The following is a 27,108-nucleotide window of genomic DNA, read 5'->3' as shown; positions in this document are numbered from 1 at the left end:
TTACTGTAAAAATTTTGTTAATATAACTGTAAACTTAGTCATATTAACTAAACATTATGAGTTGATATCGCTGAAAACCTTAATTCATATTAACTAAACATGATGACGAACTGATTTCATAACTGAAATCTTAAAGTCGTGTAAATTATGTTTGAGATGAATAAATAAGTATTGTTTATATATATATATATATATATATATATATATATATATATATATATATATATATATATATATATATATATATATATATATATATATATATATATATTAGATAAAGTGACACTGTAAAAGATTTAGACTGTTTTTCATTAAAAATGAATACATTAAATGATTATAAATTAAAAAAAACTAAATGTGTTTGACCAACAGTATGTTTAAAATATAATCGTAGGTCTAGTTATCATGAAATTATATAACATGGGGGGTGGCACTACTCTGGAGGTCGCCATGTCTGTTATGGATAAAGACAGCGGGTGGAGAACTGTTTATTGCTGCATTTACCATAATGCCCCTAAAGCTTCCACAGGCACATGGAAAAAATGACAAATGCTGCCTTTAACAGAACAAAAATTACGAGTGGCAGGTAATCAAAACTTTTAAGTTTTTGAAAACTCTGAATTTTTGATTTCTGATAACTTATTGGGATATTTAGTGTAAAGGGCTATTTTTCCCCACAGCCCCATCTTGTGGGCCTTCTGTGGCTATGTCGCACTTTCTCCCGGACACGGGATCATCACTGGTGTAACACTCGTGCCTATTTTTACAACCGTAAACACAGGTTGCACAAGATCAGCTGACATCGCTTCTGCCAGACAGGATCAGTTTTTCCACTCTTCCTACTGGACAATAGGCACAGCTGCCCCTTTGTCAGCCTCAGGAAACAACAGAGAAGCTGAAATTGTACTTAAACAACTTTTCATGTAATCGTGTGTGAGAAAAAAAAAAGATCATTTGGGGATTTTATACTCCATTTTATATCTTCATAATTTACAAAATATTCCTAATGCACTGGGGAAGTATGTCTCATGACCTAAAACCCAGAGCATCTGTAGAGCATCCTAAAATAGAATATGGACAAGCACAAAAACTTTACAGGATTACTTAATTTTGGTTGAAAATAGTTACTGATATGATTGGTCTGGATGTAAAAATAATGTTTACACTAAAATGCCACCTCAATAAAAACTCAGAAGTAATTTAAGACGTTTTCTTTGTCTTAGCTTCCTTCTTTTCTGGGATGCACTGGGATTCCAAACAATGCCACTGATATCTTCTCAAACAGTGAACAACTGCCACCAAAATTTGTAATGCAAATTCATATTCATCTCCACTTCAGGTTGTGACCAATAAAAAACTGTCTGCACAATAGTTGGACTTTTTTGACAGAAAATGTGTGCCAAAATTGAAAAGCTGGAGGTTGCTTTGTAGTTTCAGAGGATGTCTTAGTGAAACATTAAAGGTGGGCTTTGAAAAATCTAGCATGCCGACGCGCAACCGTAGTGAAACTATATGTTTCAGAAAATTGATTGACTTGCACGCAAAGATGGATGTATGAAAATACATGCAAGACTGGACCTCCCGCGATTGGACCGACTTGACAGACGAGCGTAGTTAAGAAGCGTGATTTTCATATTGCGGTGAGCGTACGCACTGGAGGTGGACTTCCAAGAAAAAGAAAGTCAAACTATACTTTAAAAATTTAAATCTAATAAATTCTGTAAAAACTTTTTTGGTGAAAAGTTTCCCAGAAAGTATGATGTTTGCATATCTTTGTGACGTAAAAAAGATCGGGCATGACAGAATTGTACATGTTGCATGTATTTTTATTTCTCTCACAATGCCATGGGGGAGGCTTATCATTGTGATATTTTGGATGTATTGGGTTAGATATGTTTATGTACAATTTGGGGCTGATTGATCCCCGGGTTTTGATATTGTGATATTATTTGTGAGGAATGTACAATGGTTTTGAATGGCCACATACTGTACAGTTACTTCCCAGACATCATGGGAGGAAAAGAGAGGGAGATGTTGCCATATTGTTCATTTCTAGAGGGCATTTTGCAAGTCATTAGTTATTTAATGATTTCTTCAAAGCAAATTGGTAACATTTAAAATTCAAGCTAATGTTATATTTTCCATTAAAAAAAAAAAAACAAACAAGAAGAATAAATTGAGCTTGTAAGAGAAAAATGGACCATCCTGCCTTCATCATTCACCCGTTCCATGATGATGTTGAGGAGTGGAAGACGATTCTCATAACAACTTTTCCAGCTCTGGTGACAACCATAAGGCTTAAGTCAGCCAAAATATTGACACTTCACATCCAAATTAAGCTTTTGCATTGAGGAGGGTTCTCACTTTTGTTGCCAGCAGTTTAGACAATGGATTGAGTAATTCAGTAATTCAGAGGAATATGCTGAATAAAAGTGCATTATGTTTATTCATTATTGTCATTATTATAATTATTATGATGATTTTCAAATCAAAAACTGACAAGAGGCAAGCCTGTGGTTTAGGCCCAAAACAACAAGTAGCCCACCCATCCATCGCACCTTGTGTTCCTGTTCCTGTCCCAGCTGTCTTTTAGTAGGACACGGGTTACACCCTGAACTCGTAGCCAGGAAGGCCGTAGCTGAAATACAACCAGCGATCTCTGCACTGTGAGGCAGGTGTGCTACCCACTCTACCACCATGCCGCATAGTCAATTCAAAATTTGTGATTTAAGCAGCGATAATGAAGCACTAATATAAGAATAGATTAAATTTCTGAATTTATTTTGGAGTAGATGGAGTGGAAGAAATTATATACATATGAGGATGATAGTGCAAAATATTATGTGACACTAATTTTTGCATTAAAAATAATTATTAATTAATTAGTTTAGAACCAGAATAAAATATGGTTTCCATTCTATCTAAAGTATACTTTATATTCACTTCAGTTTATTTTTAGAATCTTTGATGTGTTGGTGTGTTTGCAAAGAGTGACATGCGTCTGATGTGCGTCTGAAATCAAATGTCATATGCAAGATTAACTCTGGGGGAACCGGACATGATGTTGTTGTTTATTCCCAATAGGAGGTCAGTTGTGTGATGCTCTATGTTGTGTACGTGTATTTTTGTGTGCATGTGTGAGTGAGACAGTGAGGGAGCGCGAACAGAGCATGCTTAGGCTTCCCCTATGATATTTTGTGGTTCACTTCATTACAAAAACATTGCCTCCAGACAGTGTGCAAATGTGCATAACATGCTTTTGGCTGCGAGTGTGTTTGTGTGTGCATATGTGTGTTATCAATGTGGACTTTGTCGAGAAACAATTGGAAAAAAGTGAGTTATTCGTGATAAAAAAGGAAGAAAACAAGAGACAAAGACAAAATGAATAATGAGGATTGAGGGTGAAAAAGTGTAAATCATCATAATAACACCTTTCAAGAATGACACATCCCTGATGGGGAAGCTGAAAATGAATGGAAGAAATGCTGGAGGAGAGTCAAGGGAGGAGATCAGGAGTAAGTGACAGAGAGGGAATACTGGGACACAAAAGGGGGATGATGGAGGCAGCGAGGGTGGGAGAGAGGATAAGAACAAGTAGGGAAGAGAAGGGGTAAAAAGGATGGAGAGCGATAGAAAGACACAAACAAAACAGAGATGGGGAGAGTGAAAAGAGAGAGAGGGAGGGTGGAAAAAATGTCCCAGATTCCCAGACCGTTTAATAGGGAGCAAAACCAAAGTGTGCCTCTAATGCAGACTGGCTGTGCAGGGGGCAAAGTGACAGTGTGTGTGCATGTGTGTGTGTGTGTGTGTGTGTTGGGCGTGAAAGAGAGCATAGAGAGATAGAGAGTGCATGTAAGTGTTGCTCTCTTCATCTGCATGTGCATACAGAACACATGTGACAGCCCTCTTGCAGGAGCACATGGTACTATTATCAGCTTCATTATGGACTTTTTCTATAAAAACTGGAATATCATGCATTTCTTTCTTTGATTTTTTTTCTTCCAAAGAGGAGGATGCATCTATGTTGGATTTCGTCGTGAGACAAATTACTCACTTTGCTTTGAGCTTTACTCACATGCCCAACGCCGCGTGGGCGGCGGGCCTACCTGGATTATCCCGAGCGTGCATGTTAGCGGGACCCGCTCGCAGAAAACTTGGCTGAAAGACCGGCTCGAGCGAGAAGATGTATCTGTACAAAGCAACGTGCCCAGATATCCCCAACCCCAAGCAGAAGGCGTCCAGACGGCAGAGCGCAGTCCAGGCCCAGGGCCTTGGTCAAGGGAGGCTGGTGGGTCCGACGTATGCGGCGGGATCAGGCCCCCGGGCGTGTGTGCCTCTCATGCTGTGGAGCGCCGGCAAACGCCACAATGGGAGAGAGCTCAAACAGCTGGAGGAATTTCTTAACTTCCACTCACTTTCACTGCACGACTCCATCAAGAGCCAGACAGGCATGGCATACAGGTAACCTCTTGAGTGTGTGCGTGTGTGTGTGTGTGTGTGTGTGTGTGTTTGTGTGGGGGAGAGAGTTTGCATTTGCGTGCAGACTTCCTATAATTTACAGATGCCTTTTTAAAGTCTCCTTGCACATCCCTGTTGCAACAGATGGTTGTTGTTTTTACCCACTGGTGCTAGCAAATGAATACATACATACAAATGAATACAAGCAAATGAATACTGACTTTGTTAATAGTCAGTAAGTACTGCAATAGTTTTTTTTCACCTCTCTGAGTCTTGAAGTTTGAAATCTCTATATATATATATATATATATATATATATATATATATATATATATATATATATATATATATATATATATATATATATATATATATTTTTTTTACATTAATTTGTGTAAGCATTCATTCTCTTCAATAAAGCAATCAATTCGACTAGATTAACTCATGTAATGACAGTGCTGTATTTTCACTTTTTTTTTTTAACTTCAATTTTCAAACCCAGATATTTAATGTACTTAAGTATCGTCCGGACTCTTAAAAAAATGTGAAAATAAGTCCTTGGCATTGAATGAGTTAATATGTTTTTAAAAATTGAATCATTGAAATTTTTCTAAATGTGTTTTTTGTCTACAACTGCTTAAAGCCAGGAAATCTAAAGTGCATTTTATTTTATAATGCTGTTTTTGACTAAATAATTGGAAATTGACCCGGTTTTCCAAACTTCAGTTTAGCTGACAAGTAACAAATGTACTTGTTGTCAAATTGAATATGTTGCTGAATAAAAAGTGTACTTATTAAATTTTTAAATGTAATAATGCAATTAAATTTTGAATTTGAAGTTTTTTTTTTTTTTTTGGGGGGGGGGGGGGGGGGTGTTTTCGCAAATTTGTGCAACACGGGGGTCCTTGTAAAATTTACTTTCTAAAAGGAGTCCCTGACTCCAAAAAGTTTGAGAACCACTGCTACAGGCTATAGGTCACTCGCAACCTGAGGAAAGCACTGTGGAAAATTAATGGATGGATGGACTCTAACAGTCATGTGCTAAACCAATCAATTGTCCCTCATCTCCATTTTAAATGGCTCGCTTGATTATGCAATGACCACAGCAGCACAGAACTATTGATGTCCTTGTGAAAAACGCTTCTTGATTAGTTGAAGTTACACAACTTCTCATTTAGGAAATGTGTGCCAATGTGTGTCATTCTTTTGAAGGAAGTTGGAGATGGTTCTTGGCAAGGAAGAACAAATTATGCTGAGTACTCCAGTACTTCCATACAAAATTGCTCAGAATTGTCTTAGTTTGTCGATGGAATATCTGGAACTAGTGTCAGGATTTATGTATTTTTCTCTAGTTTTTCTATCTTCTTTACTCGGAAATATTTTTTTCTAACTGAGAATGCAAATGCAGGTTATGTCCTCTAAACCAGGGTTCCGCAACTTTTTTTTGTATCGCGGACTAGATGAGCAGTGTTGAGAGTAATGCATGACAAAAACAATGTAATTACTGTAATGCATTACTTTTTATCATGACGAGGTAATGTAATATACAGAGCAGGGCAAGTTTCTTCAAAACTGTAATGCATTATTTATTACTTATTATTGTCTTTTTAAAGTAATTAGTTACATGACATTATTACTGTATTTGAAATGTAATGCATTACACTACTATTGCATTACTTTTATAGTACTCTCGCCACCATCACTGGAAATATGGATTTGCCATATTAAATGTAGCTCATTGCATTCATTACATAGCCAGTGAAAGATTGGCTTATGCCTACAACCAGTACAAATCATTTAGTTTATATTGTATTGCAAACCTTTGAAGACAAAATACAAAATCTTTTTTTTTATGTATTTTAATGCCTTTATTACTTAGCTTCACGGCATAATGATGCATTTTTTATGCTGTAGGCAAGAACAGTTCGAGCATGTCACAATTTCAGTGTTAATACTGTATTGAAATCTAAGTTCAGTGAATGTGTGTTTGTTTATATTTTATATTATACTTCATATATATACAGTATATATATATATATATATATATATATATATATATATATATATATATATATATATATATATATATATATATATATATATATATATAGTATTTAATTATAATAATTGTTACATATTTAAAAATATTGTTGTTATTTTATACTAAGTGTCCATATTTCAGTTTAAAATAGATGTGTTCTATCAGAAATAATTCATAGATATGTTTAATGGAAAGCAAAGCGCATTAAGATTTGTTTTCTCTGTATTTATGTATTTATTTTAATTTAGCACAGTAAATGTTTGTTATTGTAACAAATGCTGTATCATATATTTTGTATGTTGTTTGTATAATATAGAAAAATTGCTATTTAGGAAAGACATTATATACTTTAGAGCTGTAATTTCAACACCGCGGTACCGTGATACTGTGATATTTTTAATCAAAGTTATCATACTTTCACAATTTGATATTGTTCCATGCTTGGTTTCAAGATGTAGCTCATTTTTGATTAATAACTCTGTGACGATGTCAATTAAAACTGTGTATTATTGTTCGGGGTGTCAGATGTTTGTTTTAATGCATTACACATGATGTACTTGGGGAATTGAAAACACTCAAGTGGACACTGATTAGCTGTCACTGTATATCCTGACTTGATAGTCTCCTGTTGTGGGTGGAATTTCAAGTTTTGGAGTAGGTGGAAGACATGAAAAAGGAAGAGCATCAGAAAGTTGCAGGTCTGATGGATGTCAAATTTAACTTTATATATTAAAATACTCCCTGACGGCAAGGTAGAGTGATATGCATTCTTTTGAAAAAGGAGCTTGCTTACCTCAGAAGCAGCACATACTTTGCCTATTGCACAAATTCAGTGCACCCACCTGCAACAAAAAACGCTAAAAACTACTTGAGAAAATGTACACAAATTACATTGATTAAATAAATCATATAACTGAATTACATACGCTAATAATTTCAATATAAAACCTTAATTAGACACTAATGAGTAGTTATCAATGCAACCCTTTACATATGCTAACATATAAGGGAACTAACTGGCACAAACAAAATGCTAAATAGCTTAACACATACAAGATAGCGCTGAAGATAAGAACTAACATTTGCTATCATGCTATCCACAGTCACAAGTTATTGGATCTACAAACTAATTTTGGTTATATTATCATAAATAACATTATTACAAAGAAAGCACAACTTACTGACGCTGGTTGGCCAGACTTCGGAGAGACAGAACAATGTGTGTGTCAAGTATGGTGACTGTTGATTACAAAATGTAATAAAAGCGGCCAGAGGTGGCGCCAAAAACAAAAATCACGTCAAACAAAGCACAAATGATTATAGTGTTGTAAGGATAAACTAAATCCCTTCCAAAACATCAGATTTGCGGGTGTGACCCATGCGGCCTGGCACAACTTGATCCATGGACCCAAACTGGGCTGCATACCGGCAGTTGGGGAAGTCAAGCCCAAAGAAACCAACTTCTTACCAAACCCAATCCTTACCATGAAACAATCTATGTGAGGCTTATCCTTTTCCACAAGCTTCATGTTAGTCCTTTCAATTGTTGCTATGTATTTTCTTGAGACATATTTGACCAGCTATCAATGAGGGCAAAAATAACACGACCTTAACATAGTGCATTGTTTTGTAGCAGCAGAAGAAATGAGACTGTAAAGCCCTCCATCACAGTGGGGGTAGGGTGTGCTGGCAAGCTGTATCCCTTTTGGGTTCGACCTGGCTTTAAGAGCTCATATGGCCATACGCTGTTCGCACTTCGCCCTGGGATCATGGCATATGTACATTCAAGAGTGTGTTTGCGCACATATGTGTGTGTTGGACAGCTTTTGTTCATTGCCTTGGTAGCGATGCACACTATATACATACAGTATAGCAAAGCAGCTGGATGCCCAAGGGGCTTTTTTGTTATTGCGTTAATTCACAGAAACTTGACAGAACATTACATTGACTTGAAATATTCTTGTTATGCTGCATCTGGGAGCCACACAAAGTTGAGTTCATCAGCGAACGTATGCATTGACATTTCCTCGGGAAGAGTTAAGTTTTAAGTAATACGAATGACAAATCAAGTCCATCACAGCCCCAGCCTTTCACCCAATGTCAGTTTGGATAGGCCCTAGCTCATCTCTGACCTTCATCAAAAAGAAACATTTATTCCTACCATCCATTTTCAACACTGCTTCGGAAATGTGAACAAACTTTATGCTTGTAAGGGTCAAGGATCTGATTTTTTCACTGTGCAGATGCCATTTTATTTCCCTTTTAATTCAGGTTTTATGATTGTAAGTCAAGAATGTTATCTCAAACAAGCACGACTCAGCTCAGGCTCACATTGGTGTCACTGAGCTGTGGTCATATTGACCAAAAAAGGGATGTGGATTAATTAAACAACCGCATAAAGATAGTACATCCGCTTTTAACCAAAATGCTAATAGATACTTAAATTAATGCCTGCAGCTTAACTTTAATCACAAATGCCAAATTAAAGTGGACACCAATTCAATCAAGTTGCTGGCATGGCTTGATCACACGCACATGATATTATTGGAAAGGGGAGCCAGCCTCGTGTTAGTAAGGGCAGTAACATTGAGAGGATATTTAAACTTCCAGTGCGCACTAGGTGATAGTATCAAGCATATGTCATATGTCCACAAATGTGTGTGTGTGTGTTTGCATGTGTGTAGTGACACTCTGGATGTTTGTCAGTCCATCAGATTAAATGAACTGTGCTGACAGACCAGAGTGTGAAGGTTGACAGTATTAGTATCACTACAGTTGGTCTGTCTATTACTTTGCTTTCTGTTAACAATCATCTTAACATCAATAGGGTTTGGTTAACCTTTTCCCCTTGGCTGGGTAGGTGGGACCATTAGCTGCAAGACCTCTACATTTATGTCTTTGCAGGACCTGCCAGTAAATCGAGGAAAGAATAAAAATACGACACTGAGTTGTGCTGCAGAAGGAGCTTAAAGACGAACAACATCCCTTTATTCTTCAGAAATATTAACCTATGAGACCTTTGCTGCGGATAAAACTAAAAACAAATCAATCATGCAAATTAATAAATCCCGCACAATGCAAATCAGCATTGTTTTACAGCCATGATGCAATTCCATCTGGAATTCAGACCACAATCCTGTGACATTGGTTGCACTTCTATTAAGCATTTTTTAGACCTTTATTTTTATTTTTAAATCATTTGTTCCTGTCCACATGCTGTGTTTTAAGCAACTATATCGCATCATACATAAGTAATGGAATAAGATAAGGTACCCCATCGGTCTAATATAAATATCAGAAGTGGACACTTCATCAGCACTGACGGACTGTCCGTCAGTCCATCACAGATGGATGCCCGCTTTGCCAAAGGACGGGCGAATGACAGGAATACTAAAAATGTAAAAAATGTTGGATTTGTAATTTTCACCTGTCTTTGTAATTGTCGGGATATACATTACATCACAAGTTTGTCATCTGCCACACCAATTTTTGCTTACTGAAATATAATTCAACTGACTATTATGTTCATCTGCTATATTGCTGCATCTTTATAGGACAAACTGCAATCAGTCGGCAGTCAATGTGACAAAAGTCACTTCAGTTCAGTTCAGTTGAGTGAATAGACTGGGTTGGTTCAATTCACAACTTGTCCTTCACAGCTAGTCCTGACTGGCTGACTTTACTGGAGATTTAATTGTAGTTGCTCCCTTTCTTAGTCTCGGTTTCATAAACCAAAACTTGTACTGTACACAATCTCACCATCCAAAAGCAATGTTTACAATCAAGTGTTAGGAGATTTTTTTGTGTTATTTCACTTTTTAAATATGTTTTAAATAAAGAAATTGCTTGCTGATAAGAGCATTCTGCGGTGCGTTTCAACTGCAAGGCTCTTTCAAGTAACCAATGGGTGCAGAACAAACGTGTATTCTTTCTCTGATTCGCTCATGGCCAGGAAATGCAAGATAGAAGTTTGTTAATTGACACATTAAAGGCGGTTTTAGTAAATTCAACTTCAGCAATACTTTGTTTTACGCAGAGTGCATTTGACAGATGACATTTAGACAAATTTGAACTAAAAGTTTTGAAAACCGTCTTGAACAATTGTTGGCCAAGCAGTTAAAAATGAGAACGGACATCCACCATTTAAGCATCATGTAGCCTGTGGACATGATTGCTAATTGCACTCTTGTCCAACCTGCATTCCCTCAGAGGTGGCTTCGTAGACATAATGGCGTGTTATAGGTTTGGGTCACCCTTTAGTTGGCTTTGTTTTTGTGTTACACCTATAATATTATGTTGTGTTTCAATTGCAGTGCAACTGTAGAACTACAGACATGGTGTTGACTTTAAACATAAGTACAAAAACAGAAAAAATAATGACTATAAGTGCAGTATGTCATGAGTGCAGAGAGAAATAGACCAGCTCCTGACAAATGATGGACCAGGAAAAAAAAGTCATATGTCGCGCTCTAGTGGTGGTGGAAGGTTGGGCAAAATCACACAGACGGACTGAGAGATCGATGATTAAACTTTGTCTAGCTTGTAAAAAACGTAAAGGGAAAGGGGGCAGGGCTCTGACGAATGCAAACAATTGTAAGTTGCCCACCACTGATAAATATTATAAATCTCCTTTATCACTCCTACTCATTGGGGTCATGTGTGAGCTTGGACTGATCCCATCGCACAACATATTAGATGAGAGGCAGGGTTGACTGGATGCAAAGCCAGTCTGGATGGCCCTCAGGGTCAAGATTGTTCACATAGATTGCTCTTGTCATCAAATTTCTCACACTCTAAAGATGGGCATCCTTGTGTGCCACTATCCAACTGTATCACTACGAATAATGTGGTGTAGTGTTATCTCTATTCCAAACATCTCATAGCTGCAGTATCATAAATAAAATGTGAGTGACCGGTGGTTGATCCAAGAAGATCCTCGGAAATATTTGGCTTTGAAGCAGCGGTGTGACAAATTATTTTTGACAGCAAGAAAGAAAGCACCTGATGAGAAAATCTCCTTCGAATTTAGTGGTATGCTGGACTTAATTATATTTCCTAATCTCCTCCTTGGTAGAGCCAAGAGGGGCTATGCTATCGCCAATACAACCCCTCACTCGTATTTAGAATAGTGGCGTCTCACTTTAATCATGAGTAATTTGGGAAGTTTTGCAAAATTAACTTTGTACTTCATTGTACCATTATACTTGTACTTAATACCAACACAAACATGCATTTACTTTGAATGTTCAATTAATTTATCTTGCAGGTACAATATTTTTTTAACTTTTTTAACAAGCGGAAGCCATAATAACTGTAGAAAGCCCACACAAAACTCAATGCAAGTGAGCCTCAGCTGATTTTCAAACATGGAACCTCTAAACGTATAATAGAAACCACCATACAAACTCGTTGTTCTGTCAGTGCCTTTACGTTAAGGTCATGCTTTTTTTTTAATCACTTCTCTGCAGTTGTTAAGGTCAGTTTTATGCCAATGCCCATCCAAGCTTAATTGTTAGCTTGACTGCTTGCTGTGAGGACTTACTTAATGGATTTGTTAAACAGTTCAGTTGAATATATAAAGTAGCTACTGCTGCATTTTGTCACAACTGTAAGATAAAACTATTGTCATAGACTTAGTGATTGAAAGGGACACTGTTGTTCTCAGATATTGAAAGTATTTTTTGCTTTCATAATTGAAAAACTGAGTTTTTAGCCTCACAGCTGAGTAGAATTACTGTGGACAACATTTTTGGTACCCTACCGTTAATGCAAGAAGATAACAACAACAACAACAACAACAACAACAACAACAACAACAACAACAATAATAATAATAATAATAATAATAATAATAATAATAATAATAATAATAATAATAATAATAATAATAATAATAATAATAATAATAATAAATAATAATAATAACAAAGTCCACTGGATCCCCAGCTTTTTCCATTCGCACAGTTCAGGGTGCACACCGACTACTGCCTAAAAACAGCTGGGATAGGCATACTGTCTCCAGCATGCTCATGACCCTCGTCAAGACAAGCTGTTAAGGGATGTACAGTATGTATGGATGCATACATGAAATACATGAAAATACATGAAAATGAACTCCTTTATTGCTATCTCAGTCAAACTGGACCTCTGGCTACTGAAGTTGTTAGTGGAGCCCAGTAAACATGGATATTTCACATCTAAAGTTATTGTTTGCACATAATGAGTTAACCAATAAAAAGAGGACATTTGTTTCGTTTTGTGATGTGTAACAGAATCATAAAAAAACGAACAAAAAAAAGTGAACTGAAGCTGTTAGTGGAGCCCAGTAAACATAGATATTTAACATGTAAACTTTTGTTGGAACTGAATGAGTTAACCAATAAAAGATAGGACATTATTTTTGTATTGTAAGGTGTAACCACATTATTTAAAAACAGAAAGACATGACGGTCTTGTAAATAGACTCATGGCAAGCTTTTCAAAAATGATGGTACCTCTAGAAAAGACTGCAAATACTTTGATCATAGGGCCATGTTCAACCAAGTTGTGTCATCTAATAAGCATCAGCAATGCCTTCAAATTTATAGTTTGTCAGTTAATCAATTCAACCCTAGTGCAGTAGTTTGTCCAATCCTTTGGTCTGTACATCAAAAGCAATTCACATCAAAGGGAAAGCATTGAAAGCCACAAGGGAGCTTAAATTTCACCGAAATGTTGACAACATGTCAAAGTTCAACATGGCATGAACACTTAATTATCACCAGGGGTGCACTTATTTTTTTACTCTTATGAGTTCTAGGACAGAGTTTGATATGCACCTTTTTATTTATTTTTTTTAAATTCAAAACAGTCTTCCTCAATGTTCACCTCAGTGTCACTCTCACATTAACAGTGAACCATCTGTGTGTGCACAGTGACCATCGCGTTATTTAAGGCTGCATCCTCCAAAAGCTTCATATGTCCATCAGGTATGGTTTGATGGGTTCGTTTGGTACCCAAAACTATTACATAGTGTGTATGTTGCCGTTTACTATGCTGCAGTTTGTCTCACCACCTAGCAAGAGCGTAATTAGCTATTGCTTCTTGACTAGCTTGTTTGTTAGCAATACGTTGTGCTACATTCATGGGCTCTTTACATACTTGTCTAATAAAGGATTAGTGTTAGTTATTTTGTCTTAAAAGTGTTTTGCGATACAGCAGAGGCGTATTGCGATATTTTGGGCAATGTTTGTAAAAAAAAAATAAAATCAATCTATGGCATATATTATATTAACGATGACTGAAAAAAAGAGAGCCATTATTAGAATGGACAATTTGTATTGATTCTTTTTCAGAAGCAACACATCATTGACACAAACTTAAAAAAAAAAGGAGAATGTCCTTGACTGATATGTCCCCAGCAGTTGGGAAGACTCTTTCACATGGCACTGATGTGGCCGGAATACAAAGGTAGCACTTGGTCACACGTGCCTCTTGTTGTACTGCTTTGTACTCTTATTTTCCTGCCATTTTTCCTCTTTCTTTATTTTATTTTATTTACAAGTGCCACTCATTCTGACAACTCAGTCACACAAATGTCGAAATCGAGCAACAACAAACAAGCAACAGGAATAACACGGCACGCTCGAGGTTTGTAAGCCATTTACAACAAAACAGATCTGTGACATCACTCGCGTAGGTGAAAAAAATCTCAAAAACCAAGGCGACATCTATTTTCATAATTTATCGAATACGGTGAAATCTCGAGATACACTCCCTTCTGTACAGGTTTTTTCCCTTCATATTACAAAAATTATTTCTCATATAAAAGAAACAGAACAAAATGAAAAAAAACAAAACTTGAAATCACAAAATTCTCATTTGAACTAAACACAAGATCAGATTCTACTACTCGGTAATATGGCTGCTTGGATATTATTGCACTTCTTGGGAACGCATACAGGCGCCTAGTACGGATGACTTGAACACTTGATATCTTCGTATCGTAAAGTTTTCCTTTTCTGCTGGGTGCCCTCCTCCTCTGCCAACAATCACGTCATTAAGGCGATATAATGAACGACGTCACTTCGTTTTGCAATATATTGATATATCGATACTATCCCCCAGCCCTATAAAGGATGACTGCAAATTCAACCTAACCCAAATCAAACGCACCGATTTTGTCTGCTAGCAGAGGACCACATTTATGTAAGTGTGCTTCAAGACACATCATATCTCGGAGCAAACAAACAAACAAACAAACAAAAACAACCCCAACAAAATATTGTTCAGCTCAGGCTTGGTTGTCATGGATAAAGGTTAAGTAGGTATTTTTTTTTAACTCTAATAATAAGTCATTTAATTAATTAAGGACACATTTAATTAAACATTGGTGTATTTAATTCCACAATTAATCAATTATTTAACATTGATTTAATTATTGAAGCCATTTAATCAATTAATGAAGCATTTAATTGATTATTGACAAATGTATTGAATTATTTCATGGTACATTTATTAATTAAATTTTGGCACTTTCAGTTCTCCATACAAGACCACCTCAAATCAGTTTAACATTCCCGTGGTTCCAGATTTGCCTCTGCTGCTTGGAGTTTTCATTTCAGTATTTGCTTGGATTTTCTGTGCTTGCTCTGACATCCTCCCACATAACCACAGCATATATTGTAGGTTAACTGAAGGCTCTTAAGTGCCCTGAGGAATGAACGTTAGTTTGAATGTGCCTTCTGATCTAAAGTTAGGTAGGATAGGCTGCAGCTTACCTTTGACCCGAACGAGAACAGCACGGTAAGAAATTCAGTGAATAGATGAAATTGATGTACCACTTGCTCTCACTTCCCGGATCTATAAAAGATAATTACTAATTGATGTAACTGTTACTGAAAAGGCAGAATCGTTCAGCGTCGGTCATCTCATGGTGAAGGTGACACTGTATCTGTAATGAATGATTATTTTCATTACATATCCTGCAGATTTCGGTAAAGTGCCCCTACGGTTCTCTGCCAATAAGTGCACGTGAGATCAATTTGATAAGGGCAGTGCCACCAGGAATCTCTGATGGGGGAAATGAAGGAGTACGTGGGTGTACTCAGTGGGCTGCTCTACTGTACACATTAACGTTACACAGAAGCCGCATACTCAAATGGCTGCTGGTTTCGAGACTTTCCGTTAGGGGGAGCCGTGGTGCTGCGAGATGCTTGCTCTGATGCCGGTGTGTGCGTGTGTGTGCGTGAGCAGGTGTGCGTGTGGTGTGGAGACGGTAGTTCTTGTGGACACTTTCACTTCCCATGATTCATTCTAAAGGTGGATCTAAAATTATCACTGCGACAAATACAAGCACCGATGCCCACAATTTCCCTCTGTACTCTCACAGCCATCTGTGTATACGGGATCGTGCTGATTTTTTTCACGCGCTGCTTTGTCAGTGTTCCTATTGATCGCCAATCATCTAATGTCAACTCGCGATGACGCGCCGAATGGGTCGTCTGCTTGGTGTGTTTGCTGGGAGAGGAGAAATTGCTTGGAAGTGAAATATTTAACGGGTCCCTCTGGAGTGTGACCCACTGTGGACTGACGTAAGATCTTTCAGGACATGGTTCAAGAGAAATAATTGCAATACCCATCTAGACTCTACGTAGGATCAAATAAAAGTTATATCGTTATGATTTTGGATCTATTGAACCAATTTGTGCTCCTTGCGGTGACTTTTGTTTTTCCTGTAGTGAAGTTTTATTTTTAAGTCATCTTTTAATTCTGCTCTGCCTGTTTCTTTGTTGTTCCTTGTATCCTCACCCTTTGGACTTTCAATTACTTATATGATCATACATTACTTTGAATGGGTCTAGCCACACACGGATGCAAAATTTAAAGTCAGCACTTTTGTTCTGTGGCTTTTCAGACTGCAGTAAAACCGAGTTTATGCCTTTGTGTGTGCGTGTGCTTGCATATATGTGTGCGTGTGTGTGTGTGTGTGTGTGTGTGTGTGTGTGTGTGTGTGTGTGTGTGTGTGTGTGTGACTGAATTGGACTGTTTGGGTGTGCTCTCATAACTTACAAGCAACAGCTCCATTGTTTTCCCTGTAGGCTTATTTCAAGAAGAGAGTGGGACAGTGCGGAGTATCACCTCCACTGACCTGTATAGATACGACATAGTACATTATAGCATGCCCTTTCCTTTTTGGTGCAGTAATGCAGTGTTGATGCAGCAATTTGGGAAATGCTCACCACGGTCTTCCAAAGCAAAATAAAATGTCAGAAAACTTACGTAGATAACTTGAAAAAGATTTCCTTGACGATACAGAATATTTTAAAACCTTACGATGTCACAATTTTTTGGGTTCTTCTCATTGGTCTTCTCTGAATCAGCAAGGTAGCTCCATGCAAACTCCTGGTATTTTACGGCCCTTTTTAGAGATCATACATTATTCTCACACTGCAGTGGTTTAACCTTGCTTCTGAATCTTACAACAAAATGCTTTGCAACAGCACTGTGAATTGTAATTTGTGACAAAATTGTTTTTAACAATATTATAAGATATATCTAGGCTTCTGTGATAGTCTGGCATCTTCTCTCAGTATTTCAAACAGAGGCACAAACCGCTCACTGTAACCTTCCTAATATCAGATTCTTCAATTTGACCCACATCAATGTTTTCTCAATTTTAACTGAGTGATTGACAGTATCACAAAATGAATATGACAATAGATTTTTCAATCTTTTGTGTATACTTTGTATGCATTGTCGTCACATACAGTATTCTTTGGGATCAATCTGACCCCTGGTTGTTTTAGCTCAGTGATTCTAAATTATATTTTGCCCGAGCCACCCTGGGAAAGAGAGCCCCGCATCCACTCAATGCGCTGACTATAAATAAGTTATTATCTATACAAATTCTAAAAGCATACCTAAACCTTTATCCTTTTTAACATTGATTAAAACAAAACAAAACAATATAAATCAACTTTCGACAACTGTTAATTTATTTTTCACAGCATTTATACGGGTTATAGCTTCGTCTAAAACAGAAAAAAATAACCAAGTGCATCAACGTGCCTGAAACAAAAAAAAAACAAACAAAAACAAATGATGAACACTCTTATTTTATTGCAATTATAGTTCAGATGACAAAATTAGAGCCTTTTCCCAGGGGTCATCCGCGTTCCCCTTGGCATCACCGCGCCCTCCCAGGTGGCCCCGCCCCACTATTTGACTGTTTTAACTAAAACACATAATAAATATATTATCTGCAACAAAAGTAAATTAACTTTTGAGCAAACTCTTTCTTTTTCCTTGTATATGTTTAGTATAATTTAGAGGTAACAGCTGTTTCAAGGACATAATAGAAAAAAATAATTTCTGTAACTTTTTTTCACAGTGTGTGTGTTTTGTTTACAACTCCTACTTAATTATATCATGTTTGTGTGGCAGGGCACTGACGGCATAACGGTTCCCTATTTTGGGTGCAGGCTGCGTTCAACTCTTATCCAGTGTGATGTAAAATGCTGGTCAGTTTTGTGTGCTTGAACATCTTAATAAAGAAGAGACAAACTGAAGCTACTCTAGAAAATAAATATGGCACATTTTGGTGTCTAATTATACGTTTGATATTTTAACCTTTATCTCTTCCACTTACAGTTTAGTGTCATAGATTTCATCTCTCCCGCGGACCGTGCAAGTCAGCCAAGCGATAGGTAGAATATATTGTGTCACTGAGCATTTCTGTCGATGATGGTGATTGCTTTGTTGTGTGCAGCCACGGTACAAACCATCATCAAGAGTTTAATATCAGGTGCATCCAAGTGCCTTCATCTTCATTTCCAGGCAGACCCCCGGGTGATAATTAACAGAGCTAATGTCAAGCGCCACTAACTGATGTGAGGACTCTCCTTCAAACGCACTTTTCAGCCTTTCATTATCTTGTCAGGAGTTTTAATTTCTACTGTCTCATGATTGAAATCCATATACAACATATCCAGCTCATTCATTTAAACTACCTTCATTACTGGAAGCATATTTTGTCCTTCCCTAATCTCTGATATGAGTCTGCCATGCAGCATAAAATTATAATCCTTTTTAAAATGTTTAGGTTGTTAAACATACTGTAAATTTGAGTCACTCTCCCAACTTTTTTTCTGTGAAAAAAAGCAATAACAGACAATAACTGTAAGAAAGAAGAGAACTTAATAAATCTAATAAAAGCTTAATAAACCTAACTTAAACCAGACAACTAAGAAGGCAATGAGGAACAACAACAACAATGCTGTTTTTGACTAAATAATTGCCAGCAACCTGTTTGGGGGAAATTCACCCAGTTTGTTATGAGAAGGTATGAATTTGCAATCTTTATTTTCTAAAACCTCAGTATAGCTGAAAATTAACAAATATACAGTACTTGTTGTAAAATTGATCCTGTAAGGTGAATAAAAAGAGCACTTATGTCTGTCTTAAATTATTTTTTGTTTGTTTTGTTTCTGCAAACATTTGCCTTGGAAAATTTGCTTTCTAAAAGGGGACCTGACTCCAAAAAGTTTGAGAACTCCTGACATAAGGGATCAGGCGAATAAACACAGAAGGACGCAATCAAACTAACCAAGACACTGACAAGAAGGACAGGAATACATGACAAAACTGAAATCCAAATCTCAAACCAGGAACACGACAGTAATCTCACTCTTCAGTTTTTGTGTTTCATTGTCAAATGCATGTATTTTACCCCTTACACTAGCAGCTCAAGGCGCGTGTGCATGTATGTGCTAGCATACATGCAGTGCATACATGCATACAGCAATACATGACATCAATAAAATTGTTTGAGCAGAAAATAGGATGGAAGATTTAAACGTGTTCTTAAAAAAACGATTAAAGTCAAGTGGAGTTTCTGTCATCTTGCAAAAAATGCATTTGCCAGTGTGTGGTTTTTATTTGAAATGAATTTTCTGCTCTGTTAAAAAGAACTGTCGCTGCATATAGACACACACATACGCACACACACGATGTTTCCATAGCAATGCTATTACTGAGACGATGCCTTCCTGTGGTTGTTGCCACTCTTCAGTGTCAAGTGTCCATATCTGAAGACTCTTAAGCTGTAGCGTGGGAGTACGTCCTCATTAGGTACATGGTCCAAGAAAAGAACCATTATGTAAGGTATTTAGTTACAAATGACACAAGTTTTTACCTTGCAGAAAAGTTGTGCAAATATTGAAATCCACAATAGGGATGTTAATTATTTCAGATAGGGAGCCATGTCGTTTACTCTTAATGGTTACTGTTACTGTTGATAGTGCAGTACTTTTAGAGCCCCCCCCCCCCCCCCCCCCCTATAGCACAGGTCACTGGCCAACCACTGCAAATGAAAAACTTCAATTTCATGCTGCGGTGTACATTTTTGCTCCCAGCTTTTTTCCCCTCTCAAGTGTAGCGCACAATATCTGCACTTTAGTTTAATTGCTTTGCTTTCTCTACCTCAAGTATTTATTAACTTCTTTGCGTGCTGATATGAAGTGAACCAAGTTTCCAGTCTTTTAAACCCAATTATGCAGTTCAGTGAAGAGTTATTGTACAATTTACAATTCTTCACAGGCTCACTGTTCTGTTTGACTTACATGCTGAGTTGGTAGATGGAAAAAAAATTGGAATGATGCTCACTACAGACACATGGCATCATAGCCTCATAGCTTCCCAAGGCCAAGACCCATCACTGTAAAATACTTATGACTTTGACATCCATGCCAAATGGTGTCTCGGACATCATGCTTCATGGTTACAAATGATCTGGGAGAAAAGAGACCTAAGTAATGTGTGACACCAGAAAGCATATGCATACATTCCAGCTACTCAAGATTCCTGTCCCACTAATAATAGACAATTGCAGACGGGTTAAGGTCATATTCGAAGGATGAAACTGTATTGGAATGTTCATCACGAATCTCTCCGGGCATTCTGGATTCCTCCCACACTCCAAAAACATGCATGACAGGTGTATTGGACGTTCTAAATTATTCTTAGGTGTGACTGGGTGTGTGAATGGTTGTTGGTCTCTGTGTGTGCCTTGCATTTGGCTGGCAACCAGTTCAGGGTGTCCCCCACGTAGTGCCCGAAGCCAGCTGGGAAAGGCACCAGCAAGAATCGGGAAGTAGCTACATAAAATGGTCAAAGATGTCAATTTTGGATTTCTTAAAAAAAAAAAAAAAAACAACCTCCTTAAGGTCTCGACTGAATCGCTCCCTCTTGCTCTCTCTCTGCCAACACGCAGACCTTTTTGTCAGAGAAAGTCACATATTTAATTGATAAGACAAGTCACCTTTACCACAAAGTCTGAGAAAGTTGCAAGGCTCGTGATAGAATGCATGAAAGAATGCTTGTTTTGTGCTGTGAAGATTTATTCTGCCTCCTTTTGCACAACTTTTTGCTTATTTCAGTTGTTCAATTTTGCTGTTGGACGATATAGCAATCATACTCACTATTTAGGCAATGTACTGACCGATTATTAAGTATGACTAGAAGGGTTGATGTGAAATAACATAGATACATGAATTAATTGAATGTCTTCTGTTTATTAAAATAAGAGGGTAATGAGTACACCAGTATGGTGTAATTTTCACGTTCGCAGAAAGTGGCATTATTATACTGTGGAGTGAGCCATGTGTGCCAGTTTTTCAGTGTTATAAACCAGCCTGACCTCAATGTGTTGCTGTTTTGCTTTGCTAGCTCTGTGTAAATGCATTCCACATACTCCAGCGCATTCCACAGGCCACACTCAGCACTTTTCTTTGTCTCATCTGGAGGAAGAGGATAGCATAATCGAAGCAGATTAAAGAATAAAACATTCTCAATAATAAATGCGGATGGTTATAAAGTCATATCAAATAGGGATAGATTTTATCCATTTGATGTACATGGGGTTAATCCACAATGTATTTATATTATATTATATTATATTATATTATATTATATTATATTATATTATATTATATTATATTATATTATATTATATTATATTATATTATATTATTCATCTAAAAATAGCATGCTGTACAGTATATACTGCAGTGAGGAATGTGTAAAAATACTGTAGTTGTGATGCTCCTCAGCCTGATTTGCTAGTTGCTTTAAGTCATTTTCTATATTCACATTCTGAAAACTACACCCCCCCCCCCCCCCCCCCCCCCCCACACACACACACACACACACACACCCCTCCCCTTCAAACATCCGGCTCTCGCCAGTTCACTTTGATTTGTGGCTGCCTGTGGGAGTTAGATGTAGAGCGTGTGTGAGGGGATCAGGAGAAAAAAAAATGTTCCGATGTTAACAAATATGTAGTTTCTTTTGCACGCGTTACAGTGCCTATTCTAATCAAATCTTGGGTTGTGCAACATTTGAATGTTTTTTTTCCTCATTTCCTAGCAGGGGATTATTTTGTACATTTACTTTCACTCCACAAGATAGTGCCCACATTGGTCTTTGTACTTAGAAAACATCAGACAGCAACAGCAACAGCAGAGAAAGCAGCACAAAAAAATGCAGCCAAGTGCAGGTTGCTCAGAGTGACTACTAGAGCCATAAATGAGGGAAATTATAAGAATTTGGACAAATCAACACAGAAATAGTATGGAAAAAATGTGGGTGATTGTTCAAAGCTGGGGGACAGCTGAGGAACGTCTCTAACTCTCATGAGTGAGACAGGTGAAATGGGAGCAAAAAAAGAAACAGAGGAGTCGGAGGTACAGCTGTTACACAAACCTGCCGAGGAAAAAAAGGACCCCAGGAAGCGCTGAAAGTGCAACATCCTGCAGGTAATAGACATTGGATAGTGACAAAGAGGACACCGTTTCAAAATCCTGAACTAGAAGAACTTGAAGTGAGTTGGGAAAGTACTGATGGCACCTATGTAACTGTGCACCCTTGCAGGACCTCAGTGTGACTCCCCCACCCCCGTCGTGTTTTGTTCTTTCACTCTGACCCTCTCTCCTCCTCCTCGTCTACTCACACGCCACCGCTCTCCACAGTGAGAGCAGCGCGAGCGCAGCATCTCTCCCTCTCTCCTGCTTCCATCGCTCCCTCCAGCTTCTCTGATTATCATTCTGCAGCTGGAAGCAACATTAGAAGCATCACACTGAAGAAGAAAAAGTCCGGCGAGGAGAGAACTTGCAGATAAGCAACACGGAAATGCAGAATCTTCAAGGCTTTTGATGGCTGACCTTTTTATTTCTTTTCTTCCTACAAAGAAAGACTTGATAGGAGAACATTAGAAAGAAGCAAAAGCTTGATATTGCTTCGTAGAGCAAAGTGACGCACATGGCGTTGCAGCAATCCAAGATTCCATCTGTCGCCTGCAAAACTTAAGCCTGGACAGACATTCTCCAAAAGAAGACGGAAATAAAAGGAGTTTGAGCTAACCCATCGGTACTTTTTCCTGCTGACCCACGACCCCCTTTCTTGCCAGAACATCAGTCATGCAGGTGTCCATCGCCTGCACGGACCACAACCTGAAAAGGGGCAATGGGGATCACAGCAAGCAGAGCGCCACCAGCCCCAACGTGGTTAACCAAGCCAGGGCCAAGTTCCGAACGGTGGCCATCATTGCTCGCAGTTTTGGCTCCTTCACTCCACGACACATCTCACTCAAGGAGTCCACCGGGAAACACACTGGAATGAAATACAGGTGTGTATGTGGAACTAATGATCCCCTGCAAATGCAAAATTAACTTTCAGAGAAAAGTTGTAAGCACTTAAAATGAGTTTAACATTGATTTGCATTTTTAAGAGCTCTTTTTAAAAGAATGAATGAATCAAGAAATGATATTCACGAGTGCAGAGCCGTCAGACTGTTTTGCTTAATATATATATATATATATATATATATATATATATATATATATATATATATATATATATATATATATATATATATATGGAGAGAGAGAGAGAGAGAGAGAGAGAGAGAGAGAGAGAGAAAGAGAGAGAGAGAAAGAGAGAGAAAGATTAGATATTTTTTACCAAGGAAAGGACAAAATTAATGTGTTATAAGTGAAAAATCAGCTTTCAGCTTACTTTACAAGGAAGTAGAGATACAGTAAGTATGTGCTAAATATTTGGCAAGGTCACACTGTTTTTATCTAACACCTTGTTTGACACAAAGCAAAGTTGGGAACTTTGTAATGGCTAGACTATTCATGCTTGTAAAATACCTATATTTGTGGGACAAGCAGCCCATATGCATTATGGTAACATAAAATGTGTAACATGTTGCTTCTTGCAGCTTTATTGAAGAGTCATGACTACTTTGACAATTTAATACAGAATAAAGTGAAATCAACACACACATATATATATATATATATATATATATATATATATATATATATATATATATATATATATATATATATATATATATATATATATATATATATATATATATATATATATATATAGTGGTAAGTAAACCCCGCGAACAAGACCACACCTGATTTAAAGTCACAGATTTAACTTAAAATTTAAATTTATTACACAAGGCAAGAGGATCCCAAACCTTTCTTCCCTTTTTCAATCGCTCTTGGCTGCCCATGGCTCACCCGACTACTACAGCCAAGACATGGCAAAGGAACGCATCGCAGTCCAGTCACTGTATAAGGTTTAATAATCTACGATTTAAGTAAATATGTGTGCTGCAGTAGTTGGACATACGAGGAGTGCCCATGTCAAATGCATTTAAAGATAATCCACCTGATCTGGCATGTAGGCAACCGTCACAGCATGTCTCTCGCAATATAACATTTTTTTCCCCCAAAAAGACCGGGAGCGTGAAAATCAAAACGTGAAGTAGCAAGGGATCACTGTAAATTATTAATAACCCAAATTATTTCATGGACCCCCGCAGTTGCAGTACTAAGCAAGAAGAGAAAAACAATGGCATTTCTCTTGTTTTTTTTAATTTTCTATAGTCTTTAAACAAAGGTCAGGAGCTCCTTGTTGTGTGGAAAAGCTATACAGAGCAATAAAAGCCTTACCAACGTATAGCGTGATCAATTTGCAAAGTGTACTTTTATTTAGTGGATAAAATAAAGAGGAATGCAAGGCATGCACATTTTTTGACACACTGTGTTTGACATGATATTGTTTTTATCCATAAAGAGAGGAGAATTTAGTCAGGAAGCTTCTCATTGTGTCCAACTTGACAGGATTCATGAATACATGCCGACTTGTTTGATACTTGATGGTTCTTAGAAGCAAACATTTTTTTTCTCTTTCCTTCTGCCTGTCAACTCCGTTTTGCAGTCTTTACTTGCTAACACTAGTGTTCCACCTGCTATCAAGGGCCATGAATGGAATAGCGCTCATATGCTCCTGCTTTCTCCCACGCGTCAAAGACACACCTCCATGTCTTTGGCTGTGGTTTGATGACACAGATCTGCAATGTGGGCAGAACGTCTGAATCCAATTTGACCTCTGCCAACTTGTGCGTTTGACTCTCTTGGTCTCAAGATGAGAATCCAGTGCAGAATGCCGCAATCATCTTCTTAAGCTCCATGCAGTGTATGTGTGGGTGTGCATGACAGATTGCAGGTGGAAAGTGGTTCTATTAAGAGCTATTATCTTGATGGTGGCCATCAACTCTTTAACTAAAGCAAGGCAGGGAAAGTAAGTACAGCAAAAGTATTGAGATTAACAAGACATGGTCAACATCCGTCCATTTTCTGTACCGCTTGTCATTCTCACGTAGCTGACTAAAGTCTGCCCAAACTAACTTTCGGCTTACAGGCTACCCATAACACTGAACATAATAGGAGATTCAAAATGGGCAAATGGCTATCTGGATCTGCAGTACAGTTGATGTGCATGTTGTCTTTGTTTCTCTCCAAATGATTTACTGATGTATATTATGCAACATTCAAGACCAGAAGTTATAGATTTGGAATGCAGGTCATTTTAAGAGCAAGTATTACACTGCGTACTCCTTTTGGAACCCTAGTCAAGTTACTCACTGAGTGGACAATATGTAATCCAAGTGGGCTGTGGTACAGCTGGACCAGTAATGAGAGCTTTCAAGACAGGTGCCCAGTCTATGGCTTTGTCACTATGATTCCTTGTATTGGCAGCAGCAGTACTCAATATTGCAATATTGGTAAGGTGGAAAAAAAAAGTATTATGGTAGGTTGGACATGGACAGGGATTATTGGAATCACCAATCTGTATAATAGTTATAATAGTTTTTTGTTTTTTTTCGGGTAGAATTTCTGCAAATAATTAATTAATTGGTCTTTACAGAGGAGCCTAAATTAATTTTTTATGTGGCCCAGTCTCTCATAATGGATCCGACAGAAAATTAAAAATTACATGAAACTTCCTGAGAGAGTGTGACTAGGGGGTTTATTGACCAGTCATTCATGACAACAATGATGTATATATTGCATGTATTCATATGGCTGTCACAGTTGCAGATGTCTCAAATCTAAATCAGAGAAGGTACGTAAAAAATCAAATTGGATGACTGCAATTAAATGTGGTTGTGTCAGTTGTAGGCCTGGGATTCCTAACCTTTTGCCTCAAGATCTATTTTTTCAGCTGCAAGCCTCAGGCGGTTGAGCGTGGGGGTTGGCGTAATAATAAATTAGAAGTATAGCATCAATAGAATGAATTAAGAGCTCCTCCTTTGCAAAGCTATCACTATCACTGTTTAGTAAACATTAATATTATGGATGAAAATGCACACCTCTACTGCGACACTCATGTCAATAGATTCGTCCAACTGCAGTCAGAAACACCATGTCCATAATTTCTGGGTTCGATCCTCAGCCATGACTTCACGGCACCATGCAACTGTACTTCTTGACAGTTGGAGAGCTTTGATTGAGGCTAACATTTCCACCTATTTTGAAAGTTCCCCAATACATCAAGTGCTTCAACGAATGCGTCTTTGACCATTACTCCCAGCTGGAATGTTGATTTGACAGAACCAGGATGAGGCTTTCACTTTTGAAGACTGTTGTTTGAAAAATATCTGTTTCTTTTTTTTTTTTCCACAAGAAACATTGCGGGTAATTTGCTCACTGACTAACTTGATAGTTATGACTTGATAGCTTACTGCGAATGTAATTAGCTCAGGTCCTTTCTTTGCACATGTGCGTGACAAAAATGTCATTAACTGGCTGCCTGATTTGTCAACCAAGCAACTGATGCTCTGTTTTTTCTTATAGTGGAGGACTAACACTACCTCAGCAGTCGATGCTTTGAGCAACCTGTACTAGAAAATAAGTACTGTAATGCTAATTGAATGTATCACACCTTTGCAATGAATCCATTGAAGATTGTTGCCTGCCTCACTCACTCACTCACTCACTCACTCACTCACTCACTCACTCACTCACTCACTCACTCACTCACTCACTCACTCACTCACTCACTCACTCACTCACTCACTCACTCACTCAGCTACATCTGAGTCATTCCTTAATTACCTACCAGACCAGTATAGCGCACTTGCTCAGTGAACGCACATTATGTTGGGCCAAAAGTCATTTCATTTAAGTGGGCAGTTGCAAAAAAAAAAAAACGGAATTCTGCATACACAGAAAGAGGAGTGACATGAGTAGAGTATGATGTTCTTA

The 27,108-nt window shown here is 37.7% G+C and overlaps 1 protein-coding gene across 2 annotated transcripts in view; it reads left to right on the top strand.

Moving 5' to 3' along the window:
• The first annotated feature begins 3,799 nt into the window (after positions 1-3,799).
• Positions 3,800-27,108, top strand: part of kcnab1a (potassium voltage-gated channel subfamily A regulatory beta subunit 1a) — an 81,966-nt gene continuing 58,657 nt past the window's right edge. The window contains exon 1 of one of the 2 annotated variants that reach the window (XM_088427064.1): positions 3,800-4,461. In XM_088427064.1, the coding sequence (XP_088283190.1) occupies positions 4,184-4,461 (278 nt within the window). In that variant the 5' untranslated portion in view covers positions 3,800-4,183. Of the gene's footprint in view, positions 4,462-22,510; positions 23,163-27,108 lie in introns of those variants that run through there. The other variant, XM_088427065.1, reaches the window with a different exon arrangement.

This window comes from Hippichthys cyanospilos, chromosome 11 (assembly GCF_059441005.1).
Source record: "Hippichthys cyanospilos isolate Australia breed blue-spotted pipefish chromosome 11, RoL_Hcya_1.0, whole genome shotgun sequence".
Classification (NCBI taxonomy): domain Eukaryota; kingdom Metazoa; phylum Chordata; class Actinopteri; order Syngnathiformes; family Syngnathidae; genus Hippichthys; species Hippichthys cyanospilos.
Note: the sequence above shows the minus strand (reverse complement) of the source record. Positions and strands in the feature narration are given on the sequence as shown.